Raw genomic sequence first — 17,614 nt, 5'->3', positions numbered from 1 at the left:
AGGTTTAGATACAAAGCTAAGTAGGCAGTATTAAACATGATATTGATGAGTTGTATCTAAGCCTATCAAACTTGATAAGTATAGTAATACTGGTCAGCAGAACAGTATCACTTAACTGCATAGACAGTATCGTGCACAATCGACTTAGATACACAGCTCAGTAACACAGTACTATAAAAGTTAATTTAATCTTAATAGGATTAGACATCATAGGATTAGATGCAGTAGCTCAGCACACAGTATCACACACAATATGCTTACAAACATCCGCTCAGCAACACAGGACCACTCATTATACACAAACTCAGAAGGCAGCCCAGGCTTAGATACAGAGACTCAGTAGACATCATCATGCATGACAGGCTTAGATACAGCACAATGGCTCTGCAGACAGTATCAGACTTAGATACAGTACACTAGTGTGGAACCCCTGCGGTTTGGTTGCCACAATGGTATCGCCTCCCTAACTGGCGGTGGTATCATGTCTGGAAGTAAATGGAGCTCCCTACACTCAGTAAACCACACATTCACACACAAGTCTGATTCCTGACCAGAAGGGGGAGCACAAGCCCCTAGATTGTAGGGAGACTGACCTTTCTGGCAGAGTAGTGCAGTGTAGTGTGAGGAAGGGAAGAAGAAGCACGGGGAGTTTCCCAGGTTTGGAGCTATGGAAGGCTCACCCTAGGATAAGAAGAGAACAGGGCACCAGAGTCCTTGGCTACCAGAGATTGCAAATCCTGGGAGCGGAATCTGGAGACTGGGGGACTGCAGGATCTCTGGCCACCCCTGCAGCACCAGAAGCACCACATTATAGAGAGTTCAGAGCTGGGACTGAGAGGACAGCTTCCAAAAGGGGCTCGCAATTATTATTATTATTATTATTTATTGTTATAGCGCCATTTATTCCATGGCGCTTTACATGTGAGGAGGGGTATACATAATAACAACAGGTACAATAATCTTAAACAATACAAGTCATAACTGGTACAGGAGGAGAGAGGATCCTGCCCGCGAGGGCTGACAATCTACAAGGGATGGGTGAGAATACAGGAGGAGAGAGGACCCTGCCCGCGAGGGCTCACAATCTACAAGGGATGGGTGAGGATACAGGAGGAGTGAGGACCCTGCCCGCGAGGGCTCACAATCTACAAGGGATGGGTGAGGATACAGGAGGAGAGAGGACCCTGCCCGCGAGGGCTCACAATCTACAAGGGATGGGTGAGGATACAGGAGGAGTGAGGACCCTGCCCGCGAGGGCTCACAATCTACAAGGGATGGGTGAGGATACAGGAGGAGAGAGGACCCTGCCCGCGAGGGCTCACAATCTACAAGGGATGGGTGAGGATACAGGAGGAGAGAGGACCCTGCCCGCGAGGGCTCACAATCTACAAGGGATGGGTGAGAATACAGCAGGAGTGAGGACCCTGCCCGCGAAGGCTCACAATCTACAAGGGATGGGTGAGGATACAGGAGGAGAGAGGACCCTGCCCGCGAGGGCTCACAATCTACAAGGGATGGGTGAGAATACAGGAGGAGAGAGGACCCTACCCGCGAGGGCTCACAATCTACAAGGGATGGGTGAGGATACAGGAGGAGAGAGGACCCTGCCCGCGAGGGCTCACAATCTACAAGGGATGGGTGAGAATACAGGAGGAGAGAGGACCCTGCCCGCGAAGGCTCACAATCTACAAGGGATGGGTGAGGATACAGGAGGAGAGAGGACCCTGCCCGCGAGGGCTCACAATCTACAAGGGATGGGTGAGAATACAGGAGGAGAGAGGACCCTGCCCGCGAGGGCTTACAATCTACAAGGGATGGGTGAGGATACAGGAGGAGAGAGGACCCTGCCCGCGAGGGCTCACAATCTACAAGGGATGGGTGAGAATACAGGAGGAGAGAGGACCCTGCCCGCGAGGGCTCACAATCTACAAGGGATGGGTAAGAATACAGGAGGAGAGAGGACCCTGCCCGCGAAGGCTCACAATCTACAAGGGATGGGTGAGAATACAGGAGGAGAGAGGACCCTGCCCGCGAAGGCTCACAATCTACAAGGGATGGGTGAGAATACAGGAGGAGAGAGGATCCTGCCCGCGAGGGCCCACAATCTACAAGGGATGGGTAAGAATACAGGAGGAGAGAGGATCCTGCCCGCGAGGGCTCACAATCTACAAGGGATGGGTGAGAATACAGGAGGAGAGAGGACCCTGCCCGCGAGGGCTCACAATCTACAAGGGATAGGTGAGAATACAGGAGGAGAGAGGACCCTACCCGCGAGGGCTCACAATCTACAAGGGATAGGTGAGAATACAGGAGGAGAGAGGACCCTACCCGCGAGGGCTCACAATCTACAAGGGATGGGTGAGAATACAGGAGGAGAGAGGACCCTGCCCGCGAAGGCTCACAATCTACAAGGGATGGGTGAAGATACAGTAGGTGAGGATAGAGCTGGTCATGCAGCGGTTTGGTCGATCGGTGGTTACTGCAGGTTGTAGGCTTGTCTGAAGAGGCAATGTCTGCTGGCTGTAGCTGCTACAGGACACAAGCAGGGAGGACACAAGCTCATAAGCTGCTGAATCTCCAGACAGACACAGGACGGAAGGCTCATTCTACCCACTTGGTGGAGTGGACGTCTCCAGTGGCTTCCAGCAGGCCGGAGCTTGTAGTTAGTGACCAGTACCCCTGGATTCAACCTGCATCCATCAGTAAAGGTAAAGACTGAATTCCTTCTCCTCCTTCTTTCTGCTGCACTGCTCACTACAACTCCCATCATTGCCCCAGGGACACGCTCCTGCTGAGAGGAGTGATCCATCTTGCTGCATTACCATCAATCCCCTGGGAACCCCACTTACAGGCTGGCCATCCCTGGCCAGACACCTCAGCTGGCGTCACCATACAACCATAAACTATTATCCCCCTCAATATTCCATTTGCCCAGTCAGGGCCATGGTGCTGGACATCGCTACTGAGACATCCCTGATAGACTGCCTGCCTGGCTACCGAGTACCCTCAGCCTGCGTGACCGCGGCAATAGTGTGCTGTTCCATGTATATTCCTCAGTTTCCATGTATGTTGTTATATTTTACTCTGCTGCCACCCAATGGCCTTTTTCTGTATGGCAGCTTGTTTTTCATGTATTTCTTGTGGGCATGTCTTACATCCGGTTCAGGGGTCAAATCTTCTCTTCCTCTGGCAGCCATTTCCAGTTTACTTTCTGTTGTGAGAGGACGTGCTTTTGAACTGGGCTTAGGAAGGCAGCAGTCTTTCGACCACTCTCTCATGCTGCTCACACTTGCAGACACACTTGGTGCTACATCTTACTGTACCCTGTCTACCCTGCATTTCTGGAGAAGTTCTGTATTACCAGTTATACGCTGTATGTCCAGATCTACAAAATAAACAAGTCTGGATTACACAATCCCTGGAGTGCATCATCTCTTCGGACGCTGAGCAGCATTGGTCCTGTCTGCCTCATATCGAGGAAATACGAAGGTACGATTATCTCTCTCACAACACTTATTAGTCTGCGACACCTTCATTCGCCTCATGTGGGGACAGAACAGTCGAAAGACTGCCTTGAAGCCCGGCCAGAATCACCCTTATATCACTATTCACGTGCCCGCTCTCTGCCCGCTCACATACTGCAGCCCTGCTCTGCTAAGAAATCTCCTGCAGCATCACCTCAGACTGCATTGTACATAAAGACTCTCTGTGTATTATACCACACTGCTGCAGATCGTCGGACCGCAGAACCCCACAATTCTCCAACAACACCTTGGGAATCTTATCAGGGGGTCGCAACTAAGCTGCACCGCAATTTCCAGCCCCCAATTCAAAGGTTCAGTTTCTTAAAGGGACAGCGCACCTTAAATCAAAATGGCCGAAAAGGACCTTCCACAGTTCCCCAATGCTGAAACAGAGCAAATACAACCTGATACTGTCCATTATGAAGACCAGGAAGCGGAGCCCGCTTCCACAGCAGACCCAGATGCACGACCAGTACGTTCCATCAAGCCAACATTAAAGGTCCTCGAGAATTACTGTTCCACAAGGGATGAGTTCAATGACAACTTGGACGACCTATGGGAACGAGTCGCCTCCCTTATGTCAAGCGTCCAACGCCATAAAAATGATGCAGCGGGTTTACAGGACACTATAAGACAGCTAGACGTGGCCCACGGCAGATACAAGAGACTGTCCGCGAAGTATGCTGCCTTCCTAAAAGAATCTAAAATCGACGAAGCCCTATCAGAGTTAAGCAAGGCAGATTCCACAGACAGAGAAAGGGACGCCGCCGTGCAAGACGCCAAAGATAAAGCGGAGCTTCGTATCACCCATCTGCAAGAAACTAGATCGCACAGGTCAGCCTCGTCTAAACACTCTGCTCGGTCATACAAAAAATCATCCTGCTCAAGAACTTCAGCCCTCAGCGACAGAATCCTAGAGGCCCGTTTAAATGCAGAGCGGTCCAAACTAAGACGTTCATACACCGAAAAGAAAGCAGAAGCAGAGGCTCGAGCAAAGATTCTTCAAGCAGAAGCGAAGAGAGCAGAAGCAGAGGCTAGAGCAAAGATTCTTCAAACAGAAATGGAGGAAGAAATTGCATTAGCCGAAGTAAAAATACTCGAGCAAGCATTGAAGCAAAACCTCGACCCAATTTGCCTGCCACCACAGGAAGAAGACGACCCAGCTGTTCGTACCAGAGATTACGTGCAGAAACAGATACCTGCAGCGCACACCTTCTCCAGTGACGTTCAACCCAACATTGCGGAAACGTCCAAGTCAGCCCAACCTATGGTGCCAGTATCGCCCACAGCCCCTACAGAGACCCAAGACCAACGCCGTGATGTACCCCCTCAGGAGCAATCATCATCGCAAGACGACCACAAGGCACACTCCAGCCCGCCTCCACAGTTCAAGCAGCGGTCATCGGAATCTCTAGAGGTTAAACCACAGCTCAACCCTGCAGCGACATCATTCTACCCGGGAACAATTCACCCTTCCACGCCACACAGCTTATACGCCCGAGGGGCACCACAAGCTAATATGGTAACAAGGAGTGAAGGATCAGACATGTCCGAGTTTGCCAGGTTCATGGTGAGCAGGGAGCTAATCAGCACTAGCCTCTCAAAATTCGACGACCGTGCAGAGAACTACAGAGCCTGGAAAGCAACCTTCAAGGCCGCCATTGCTGATCTCAACCTATCCGCGGAGCAGGAGCTCGACCTCATGGTAAAATGGTTGGGTCCTGAATCCACAAACCGTATCAAGAGTCTTAGGACCGTCTATGTGGGGCAAGCTGAAGCAGGTCTCGCTGCGGCCTGGCAGAGACTTGAAAGAACCTACGGCAGCGCTGAAGCCATAGAAAAGTCCCTATTCAAGAGACTGCAGAACGTTCCAAGGATCAACCTTAAGGAAGTCCACAAGCTTCTGGATTTAAGTGACCTGCTTATGGAGCTGGAACTTGCTAAAAGAGACCCTCGTCTGTCTGGACTGTGCTACCTGGACACTGCCCAAGGGGTGAACCCGATCATCTCAAAGCTGCCACACAGTCTGCAAGAGAACTGGGCAGTGTGCGTCTCCAGGTATAAAAGGTCACATGACGTCACCTTTCCTCCGTTCATTCAGTTCTGCAAGTTCATTGACGAACAAGCCCAAATGAGGAACGACCCTAGCCTCGACTTCCTGGAGTCTAACACTGCAGCTCCAGCAACACCTTCATCAAGGTATGAAAGCGTCGCACATAGACGCAAGGACTCAAGGAACAGTGTAAGCGTCAGAAAGACTAACCTGCCATCGCCTGCAGTACCTGCCGACAAGCAGTACACTATTCCGTCGAGGGATAAGTCTTTCAATCGTGAGTGTCCCATTCATAAAAGACCACACTCACTGAACAAATGTAGAGGCTTCAGGTCCAAAACCATGCAGGAGCGCAAGAAAATCCTCAGCGAACTTGGGATATGTTTCAAATGCTGCGCTTCATCAGAACACATGGCCAAGGACTGTAAATCTGCCATTAAGTGTGAAGAGTGTCATAGCGACAGACACCCATCAGCCTTGCACCCAGGCTCAGTCACCAGCGATCCAGCAGTCGCAGTTACCTCTGGTCCCGCTACAAACCATGGCGGGGAGCCACAGAATCACGCCAAGTCCACCACAGCTGTGTCCTGCTCATGCTCAGAGGTATGTGGGGAGAATCAAAGTGCTAAATGCTGTGCCAGGATATGCCTAATCAGAGTCTATCCAGAAGGGCAACCAGAGAAGGCTGTAAAAATGTATGCCATCATTGACGATCAGAGCAATCGATCCCTAGCTGGACCTAAGTTCTTTGAAGCCTTTAGAATCAAGGGACCAGCAACGCCCTACACTCTGAATACTTGCTCGGGGCGCATAGAGACTAGCGGCAGAAGAGCACAAGGTTTCATCGCTTCTCCTGTCAATGAAGACGTAGAAATACCCCTACCTACGCTAATTGAATGCGATCAAATACCAGACCAAAGGGATGAGATCCCTACCCCGGAAGCTGCTTTCCACCAACCACACTTAAGGCACCTAGCCAGCGTTATCCCACCTTTGGACACAGATGCTGAAATCCTACTTCTGCTCGGCAGAGACAATTTGAGGATACATAAGGTCCGCCAACAGTGTAATGGTCCTGACTACGCCCCCTACGCCCAGAGACTTGACTTGGGGTGGGTAGTCATAGGAAATGTATGCTTGGACCAAACAGGAGTCCATTCCTTTAAGACGTACGTACGCCGAGACGGGCGCACTACCTTCTGCAAACCATGTCCTCATCACTATGAGGTGAAGGAAAAGCTTCCAGATTCTGTACAGCTGCCTGATGTTATCCCTTCTCCCTATGCAGACGACTTGGGAAAATTGGTGTTTCATACCACTAAGGATGACAACAAAGTAGCCCCATCTATGGAAGACAAGGAATTTGTCAGGATAATGGACAATGAGTTCCTTAAGGACGAAACCAATCACTGGGTTTTCCCCTTACCCTTCCGAGCTACCAGGGTAAGGCTCCCGAACAATCGTGAACAAGCCTTGTCCAGATTTAACTCTCTCCAGCGCACGCTAAGCAATAAACCGGAGATGAAAGAACACATTGTCACCTTTATGGGCAAAATATTCCATAACAACCATGCGGAGCCAGCGTCTCCCTTAAAGGAAAATGAGGAGTGCTGGTACCTACCCTCATTTGGAGTATATCACCCGAAGAAACCTAAACAAATTAGAGTTGTCTTTGATTCAAGCGCCAAACATCAAGGCGTATCTCTCAATGATGTCCTCCTCACAGGTCCTAATCTGACAAAGAACTTAGTAGGAGTGTTGATGAGGTTCAGGAAAGAGCCCATTGCCATCACCGCCGACATTGAACAGATGTTCCACTGTTTCATAGTCCGAGAGGACCACAGGAATTTCCTCAGGTTCCTGTGGTACAAGGACAATGACCCCAGCAAAGAGATGGTGGAGTATCGCATGCGGGTGCACGTATTCGGGAACAGCCCTTCACCCGCTGTGGCAACATATGGCCTGCGGAGAACCGCACAAGAAGGAGAGTCCGAGTATGGAACAGACGCCAGAGACTTTGTAGAGAAAGACTTCTACGTAGATGATGGACTAAAATCTCTACCTACAGAAGAAGCTGCAATCGACCTACTCAAAAGGACCCAACATATGCTGTACCGAGCTAAGCTTAGACTGCACAAAATTGCTTCAAACAGCCCAGCTGTCATGAGAGCCTTTGAGTCAAGCGACCACGCACCTGAATTCAAGGACATAGACCTGGGACCAGACCGTCCGCCTGTGCAGAGAAGCTTAGGCCTGAGGTGGAACCTGTCAGCCGACACCTTCGGATTCCAAATCAACTGTGCAGACAAACCATTCACTAAACGTGGTGTCCTGTCAGTGGTAAATAGCCTGTATGACCCACTGGGATTCGTAGCACCAATTACCATACAAGGTAAATCCCTTCTGAGACAGCTGTCCGAAACTGTCAAGGACTGGGATACCCCTCTACCTCCTGATAAGGAACCAAAATGGGAAACCTGGAAGCAGTCTTTGTGTGCCTTGGATAAAATCCATATAACGAGATGCTACGCTGGAATCTCACTTGCTGCTAGCACTAGGACGGAACTCCATGTGTTCTCGGATGCATCCACGGAGGCCATTGCAGCTGTTGTCTACCTGAAGGTAACGGGATCTGACAATCAAGATCATGTTGGGTTCGTTTTCGGCAAAGCTAAGTTGGCTCCCAAGCCCGACCACACTATTCCCAGGCTGGAACTCTGTGGGGCTGTGCTTGCAGTAGAACTCGCAGACTTTATTCAGCATGAGCTGGACACTCACATAGATGACGTACAATACTACAGTGACAGTAAAGTTGTCTTAGGTTACATCTACAACCAAACAAGGCGCTTCTACGTGTACGTCAGTAACCGTATTGAGAGAATAAGAAGGTCTTCCAAACCTGAACAGTGGCACTATATCCCATCTGAACTTAATCCAGCCGACCATGCCACTAGACCTATGTCTATAAATTCCTTTGCTAACTCTTCTTGGCTTTCAGGTCCAAAGTTTCTGCTGGAACAGAAGGGAAGTGAATGTGTTCAGGAAGTCTTCAGCATCCAGGATCCGGACGATGATCCAGAAGTCCGCTCCGAGGTCAGTGCTCTGGCCACGAACGCTAAACGAACCTCCACCCTCGGTTGTCAGTGCTTCAAACGCTTCTCCAATTGGATGAAACTCATTAAGACTATTGCAAGGTTAGTCCACATTGCGAGATCTTATCACAAGCCACATGGAGACAAAGACTGTCATGGTTGGCACGTCTGCCAAAAAATACTCACTATCGAGGACATTCCGGTAGGATAAACTACTAACAGAACACTGCACTAGTACTTTACCCATTGGATTACAGTGGGTCAGAGATAGTTTGGCCCAGTGCGGCTTCTCTGATCCGAAGATGGGTTTTCCTTTGGACTATCTCAGGAACTGACTTAATGTCTTGTTTAAAGTTATTATTGCATTACATGCATGTTTGGTTTCATTTTCTAGGTTGTTGGACTTTTTAAGGACATTAATATAGTGAAATCCCTTTCGGAATTTCAGACGGGGAGTGTGCTGTTCCATGTATATTCCTCAGTTTCCATGTATGTTGTTATATTTTACTCTGCTGCCACCCAATGGCCTTTTTCTGTATGGCAGCTTGTTTTTCATGTATTTCTTGTGGGCATGTCTTACATCCGGTTCAGGGGTCAAATCTTCTCTTCCTCTGGCAGCCATTTCCAGTTTACTTTCTGTTGTGAGAGGACGTGCTTTTGAACTGGGCTTAGGAAGGCATCAGTCTTTCGACCACTCTCTCATGCTGCTCACACTTGCAGACACATTTGGTGCTACATCTTACTGTACCCTGTCTACCCTGCATTTCTGGAGAAGTTCTGTATTACCAGTTATACGCTGTATGTCCAGATCTACAAAATAAACAAGTCTGGATTACACAATCCCTGGAGTGCATCATCTCTCTGGACGCTGAGCAGCATTGGTCCTGTCTGCCTCATATCGAGGAAATGCGAAGGTACGATTATCTCTCTCACAACACTTATTAGTCTGTGACACCTTCATTCGCCTCATGTGGGGACAGAACAAATAGCTCAGTGGCAGTGTCACACACACACTAAGCTTAGATACAGACCAATGGCTCAGCAGACAGTATCACACACATTAGGCTTAGATACAGCACAATGGCTCAGCAGACAGTATCACACACACTAGGCTTAGATACAGTACAATGGCTCAGCAGACAGTATCACACACATTAGGCTTAGATACATCACAATGGCTCAGCAGACAGTATCACACACTAGGCTTAGATACATCACAATGGCTCAGCAGACAGTATCACACATACTAGGCTTAGATACAGTACAATGGCTCAGCAGACAGTATCACACACACTAGGCTTAGATACAGTACAATGGCTCAGCAGACAGTATCACACACATTAGGCTTAGATACATCACAATGGCTCAGCAGACAGTATCACACACACTAGGCTTAGATACATCACAATGGCTCAGCAGACAGTATCACACACACTAGGCTTAGATACAGAACAATGGCTCAGCAGACAGTATCACACAAGACAGACTGTCGCTGGGCATTACATGATTGGTCGTACACTGCGGACCCCTCGGTCACATACTCACATTTTTAAAGCCTCTGTACAGAACCTGAAGTTCTTTTTTGGTAAATTTGGATTGTTCTTGTAGCTGCTCCAGTCCCTCCGGGCGATGACACACGGTGGACAACTCAAAGTCATCCTCCACACTGTCTGCAGGACACAGAGAAGACACGAGACATTAGAAGATGCGGACGAGGCCGGACATGACTTACATCTACATTATGTCGAATTCCGCTTCCACAGAATCCCGCTTAACCAGTCCTGATCCGTAAACACATTTACATAAATTATGAACTCCCTGCAGCTGCACGACGAGTCAAATCCCATGCGCCGGACATTTAGGGACTCCCCAGGAACGGCCAGAAGACATCACAGAAACACCCATCACTTTGGCATACATTTCTACTTTCTGGGATGACAGCTGAAAAAGCAAACAAAAAAAGGAGCGCCAGCCGAAGAGCACAACGAGTCGACATGGAGAGATGAAAGAAGGAATCCCTCTCCCCTCTACGAAGCAAGTGCAGCTTCAATCCAACTCCCCATCTCGCCGTGTGGACTCACTGTGCTCCATACCTCCCAACTTTTGAAGATGGGAAAGAGGGACAAAGTTTGTGGCGCCGCAAATTTTAGGCCACGCCTCTGACCACACCCATTCATAACTAGTCACACCCATATCCACATCCAAACCACACCCATTTAGCACTGCTGATTAAACTGTTTCATAAAGAATAATTCTAAACAAAAAAATATGGCCACTCATATGAACTCGAGCGTGGGAAAATATTCAGAAAAGTTCCCAGGCTCGAAGTTCATATGAGTTCATCCAGCAGAGGGCGCATCTCCGCGACTCGAGGTAACTACAGTACATTCCCCTGCATTCCATTCATTCACTAAGTTTTACACTCAGGAGCACAGCTGCATTAGCAGAGCTCCTGGGTGTAAAATGATTTAACCCCTCCAGATGGATTTACAGCGTGGGACAAGACTGTAACGATGGAAGGTATGGGATATTGTTGTTTTTTTTTTTTTACTTTGTTTCAGGTGACAAGGGTCTTCAGGTGGATTAAGAGTATAATAAAATATTAAAACACCCTGTGTTTTTATTTCATTAAAATACGTTTTAATAATGTGTGTTTTTTAACCCTTTCATGCTACTGTATTAATAATGGATAGGTGTCATAATTTACGCCTCTCCATTATTAACCTGGCTTAATGTCACCTTACAATAGCAAGGTGGCATTAACCCTTCGTTACCCCATATCCCACCGCTACACAGGATTGGGAAGAGAGTGGCCAAGTGCCAGAATAGGCGCATCTTCCAGATGTGCCTTTTCTGGGGTGGCTGGGGGCAGATGTTTTTAGCCAGGGGGGGCCAATAACCATGGTCCCTCTCTAGGCTATTAATATCTGCCCTCAGTCACTGGCTTTCCCACTCTGGTGGATAAAATTGCGCGGGAGCCCACGCCAATTTTTTCGAGGATTTAACCCTTTGATAGCTAGAGACCCCAAGTTTGACACAAAGACACTTCTTACATTACTAAAGAGGAATATGTAATAAAAGAAGGGATATTAGATGGTTTACTGTATGTAATCATGTCTCATATCATGTCGGGTTTGTGAAGGAGAAAGGAAAAGCCGGCAATTGAATTACCAGCTTTTCTGCTATCTAGCGCTGAATTAAATAAATTATATATACATGTGTGTCGCACTAACACATATATATATATACACAGTTAGGGCCAGAAATATTTGGACAGTGACACAAGTTTTGTTATTTTAGCTGTTTACAAAAACATGTTCAGAAATACAATTATATATATAATATGGGCTGAAAGTGCACACTCCCAGCTGCAATATGATAGTTTCCACATCCAAATCGGAGAAAGGGTTTAGGAATCATAGCTCTGTAATGCATAGCGTCCTCTTTTTCAAGGGACCAAAAGTAATTGGACAATGGACTCTAAGGGCTGCAATTAACTCTGAAGGCGTCTCCCTCGTTAACCTGTAATCAATGAAGTAGTTAAAAGGTCAGGGGTGGATTCCAGGTGTGTGGTTTTGCATTTGGAAGCTGTTGCTGTGAGCAGACAACATGCGGTCAAAGGAACTCTCAATTGAGGTGAAGCAGAACATCCTGAGGCTGAAAAAAAAAAGAAAAAATCCATCAGAGAGATAGCAGACATGCTTGGAGTAGCAAAATCAACAGTTGGGTACATTCTGAGAAAAAAGGAATTGACTGGTGAGCTTGGGAACTCAAAAAGGCCTGGGCGTCCACGGATGACAACAGTGGTGGATGATCGCCGCATACTTAATTTGGTGAAGAAGAACCCGTTCACAACATCAACTGAAGTCCAGAACACTCTCAGTGAAGTAGGTGTATCTGTCTCTAAGTCAACAGTAAAGAGAAGACTCCATGACAGTAAATACAAAGGGTTCACATCTAGATGCAAACCATTCATCAATACCAAAAATAGACAGAAAAACACCTCAAGAAGCCAGCTCAGTTCTGGAAAAGTATTCTATGGACAGATGAGACAAAGATCAACCTGTACCAGAATGATGGGAAGAAAAAAGTTTGGAGAAGAAAGGGAACGGCACATGATCCAAGGCACACCACATCCTCTGTAAAACATGGTGGAGGCAACGTGATGGCATGGGCATGCATGGCTTTCAATGGCACTGGGTCACTTGTGTTTATTGATGACATAAGAGCAGACAAGAGTAGCCGGATGAATTCTGAAGTGGACCGGGATATACTTTCAGCCCAGATTCAGCCAAATGCTGCAAAGTTGATTGGACGGCGCTTCATAGTACAGATGGACAATGACCCCAAGCATACAGCCAAAGCTACCCAGGAGTTCATGAGTGCCAAAAAGTGGAACATTCTGCAATGGCCAAGTCAATCTCCAGATCTAAACCCAATTGAGCATGCATTTCACTTGCTCAAATCCAGACTTAAGACGGAAAGACCCACAAACAAGCAAGACCTGAAGGCTGCGGCTGTAAAGGTCTGGCAAAGCATTAAGAAGGAGGAAACCCAGCGTTTGGTGATGTCCATGGGTTCCAGACTTAAGGCAGTGATTGCCTCCAAAGGATTTGCAACAAAATATTGAAAATAAAAATATTTTGTTTGGGTTATGTTTATTTGTCCAATTACTTTTGACCTCCTAAAATGTGGAGTGTTTGTAAAGAAATGTGTACAATTCCTACATTTTCTATCAGATATTTTTGTTCAACCCTTCAAATTAAACGTTACAATCTGCACTTGAATTCTGTTGTAGAGGTTTCATTTCAAATCCAATGTGGTGGCATGCAGAGCCCAACTCGCGAAAATTGTGTCACTGTCCAAATATTTCTGGCCCTAACTGTATGTATGTATATATATATATATATATATATATATATATACACACACACACACTGTACATATGTTTTTAAGAATATTTGAGCCGATGGATCCATGATATGTCCATTTTGCAAGCCTGCGAGAAAAAAAATAAAAAATAAAAATCGCCGTACGGAAGCCATACGGATGGCACACGGATAAATTTGTGTGTAAAAATCGCATCCTCGCATTGAATACGGAGCAGTGTTTTGGGACAATTCCTGCGTATTACGGCCATAAAAAAACGGACCGTATTTACTTACGCCTAGTGTGACGCCGGCCTAATATTGCCCCCCGAAGAAGCAACAGCGAAATGTACGTTGGGGCATCTATGCAGTGGGTCCTTGGCATCCATGGGTAAGATATACCTATATTTTGATACTTATGCACTTTTGGCACTTTATCCTTAGTTCCATGGGAACATGGTAATTTTGCTATATGCTATACCTCATAGTGAGTATGTTCCTGTGACATGCGGTATATTTGTTAACCATCTAAAACAGTAGGTTTGTACTAGGCTACTCTTTTTCTTACTGTATATGCATGTGATGTCATGTCACCCAGCCTAACAAATTTTGTACTGGGTATATACTTTTGAGTGCCTTTTTCATATGGATTGCCTACCTCTGCCAGGTTGCATTATTGCTCATTAGACCTATCCAGTTCTTTTCTGATTTTATCATGTGCACTTGTTTGTCTGGCTTGTATTTTGAAATATTAATAAAGCTATATGTATTTTCTACGGCTATCGGCTTGACATTAGTGATTATTTCATCTTTACTTGGTTACATTTAGGAATTTAAAAGCTCTTGTTTCTTTTATGTGTTTTCTATAGCTCTGACTGTTCCTCAAAAATATGGTCATTTTATATTATCCATTCTGGTATGTTATCATAATCCATACTGTATAATGACAGCACATGATGCTCCATACTGTATAATGACCACACATGATGCTCCATACTGTATAATGGCCACACATGATGCTCCATACTGTATAATGGCCGCACATGATGCTCCATACTGTATAATGATCCCACATGATGCTCCATACTGTATAATGGCCACACATGATGCTCCATACTGTATAATGGCCGCACATGATGCTCCATACTGTATAATGATCCCACATGATGCTCCATACTGTATAATGACCGCACATGATGCTCCATACTGTATAATGACCACACATGATGCTCCATACTGTATAATGACCGCACATGATGCTCCATACTGTATAATGACCTCACATGATGCTCCATACTGTATAATGACCGCACATGATGCTCCATACTGTATAATGACCGCACATGATGCTCCATACTGTATAATGACCGCACATGATGCTCCATACTGTATAATGACCACACATGATGCTCCATACTGTATAATGGCCGCACATGATGCTCCATACTGTATAATGACCGCACATGATGCTCCATACTGTATAATGACCGCACATGATGCTCCATACTGTATAATGACCACACATGATGCTCCATACTGTATAATGACCGCACATGATGCTCCATACTGTATAATGACCTCACATGATGCTCCATACTGTATAATGACCGCACATGATGCTCCATACTGTATAATGACCGCACATGATGCTCCATACTGTATAATGACCGCACATGATGCTCCATACTGTATAATGACCGCACATGATGCTCCATACTGTATAATGACCGCACATGATGCTCCATACTGTATAATGGCCGCACATGATGCTCAATACTGTATAATGACCGCACATGATGCTCCATACTGTATAATGGCCGCACATGATGCTCCATACTGTATAATGACCGCACATGATGCTCCATACTGTATAATGACCGCACATGATGCTCCATACTGTATAATGACCACACATGATGCTCCATACTGTATAATGACCGCACATGATGCTCCATACTGTATAATGACCTCACATGATGCTCCATACTGTATAATGACCGCACATGATGCTCCATACTGTATAATGACCGCACATGATGCTCCATACTGTATAATGACCGCACATGATGCTCCATACTGTATAATGACCGCACATGATGCTCCATACTGTATAATGACCGCACATGATGCTCCATACTGTATAATGGCCGCACATGATGCTCAATACTGTATAATGACCGCACATGATGCTCCATACTGTATAATGACCGCACATGATGCTCCATACTGTACAAAGACCACGCATGATGCTCCATACTGTATAATGGCCGCACATGATGCTCCATACTGTATATTGGCCGCACATGATGCTCCATACTGTACAAAGACCACGCATGATGCTCCATACTGTATAATGACCGCACATGATGCTCCATACTGTATAATGACCACACATGATGCTCCATACTGTACAAAGACCATACATGATGCTCCATACTGTACAAAGACCACGCATGATGCTCCATACTGTATAATGGCCGCACATGATGCTCCATACTGTATATTGGCCGCACATGATACTGCGTACCGTATAATGGCCACACATAGCTACTCCTACACACGAGGCTGCGCTCCGTACACTTTGCACACACGGCTCCGATCCGTAGACAAGCGCTCCGCTCTATACACCTCGTACACATTCGGCTCCGCTCCATACACACTCGGCTCCGCTCCAAACACCTCGTACACAATCGGCTTCGCTCCATACACCTTGTACACACACGGCTCTGCTCAATACACCTCGTACACACACGGCTCCGCTCCATACACCTCGTACACACGGCTCTGCTACATCCACACTGTAAACACCTCCTGACCCCACACATAAGGCAGCTTACTTACCTCATCCAGCAGCACCATGGCAAGTTGGCAACCAGCACAGCCGAGTCCTGCAATCCACGGAGGTCCCGATCATGTGACCCCCGACTCCTCCCCCCTGTGACCTTCTCACAAGTCCTGTGCGCACAGAGCAGCCAAATATGTGGTGCGCTGTGCTCAGGCTGCTCTGCGGGTGCGGGATGAGGCTGACCGCCTGATATTGCAGCACACCTCCCAACCACTGCGGGACAACTAATGTCCCGCCCGGGATCGCGGGGCTGACTGTCAAAATCGGGACAGTCCCGCTGGATGCGGGACAGTTGGGAGGTATGCTGTGCTCTTCGGCAGGCGCTCCTTTTTTTGTTTGTTTTTTTCAGCTGTCTTACAATATGGCACCTGATTAGGATGTCCGGACCTGGTAGCAGCAGGCTGATTGAGCTATTTGTACACATTTAAGATATCTATTTAGTGTATGGTGTTTTGTTGGATTTTCTTTCCCTACTCCCTCCTCAGAAGAGCACCTTTTCAGCCTTTTTTGTTGCTTAGCTCTTTCTGGGCTGAGTCTTTTAGACAACGTACACTAAGCACTTTCTTACATTAGGTACTCTGTGTGGATCCATACTGGTAGCATGTGGTATAGCCAACAGTTTATTTATGCGAGTGCAGGTCACTAGGTGGCAGCATAACATACTACACTAGTATGACTTGTCTGGCTGTGACACACAATGCTTTTGCCCACCAATTTCTGGCTCAGATTTGCGGTATAGATTGTCCACCCAGAACTTGGTGCAAGCTTCCTCTGCCTAGGACCCCTCTCTTCAAATATAAAAGAAATGTGACAAATTTCTGCTAATCTAAAAAAAATTGAAATGCTGCCATCTAATTTCTGCCACCCTAGGTTCTTGCCTATGATGTCTAGTGGGAAGTATGGCTCAGTAATGTCTCTATTCAGTACTGTATAATAGAGATTCTCTGCTATTGGCCCTATCAGCTGCTATTTGTGCCATATTTTCAGTGTAGAGATGTATGGAATTATACAGGTATAAATGCGCACTTTTTTTTTTTACAAAAAAAGTAGAAATGACCTGTGTAATATTAGAATCTGTAATTAAAAAGAGATATATTAAATTGTAAAAAAAAAAAAATGCAGCAATATTCTTATATAAAAAAAGCATTAAAAAGTCTATTTATTCAATCACTTTTTGATATATTGTGATCCTCCTGGTGTAAGAACCATTTCTATGTGCGGAGAACATAACA

At 46.6% G+C, this 17,614-nt stretch overlaps 1 protein-coding gene across 4 annotated transcripts in view; it reads right to left on the bottom strand.

Moving 5' to 3' along the window:
* Positions 1–17,614, bottom strand: part of KCNIP2 (potassium voltage-gated channel interacting protein 2) — a 494,922-nt gene that overhangs the window by 22,594 nt on the left and 454,714 nt on the right. For all 4 annotated transcript variants that reach the window (XM_069754064.1, XM_069754062.1, XM_069754063.1 and 1 more), the window contains one exon: positions 10,215–10,339. In XM_069754064.1, coding sequence (XP_069610165.1) covers positions 10,215–10,339 — 125 coding nt within the window. The remainder of the gene's footprint in view (positions 1–10,214; positions 10,340–17,614) is intronic.

Source organism: Ranitomeya imitator, chromosome 2, assembly GCF_032444005.1.
Source record: "Ranitomeya imitator isolate aRanImi1 chromosome 2, aRanImi1.pri, whole genome shotgun sequence".
In the NCBI taxonomy this organism is placed as follows: domain Eukaryota; kingdom Metazoa; phylum Chordata; class Amphibia; order Anura; family Dendrobatidae; genus Ranitomeya; species Ranitomeya imitator.
This window is presented reverse-complemented; position numbering and strand designations above follow the sequence as displayed.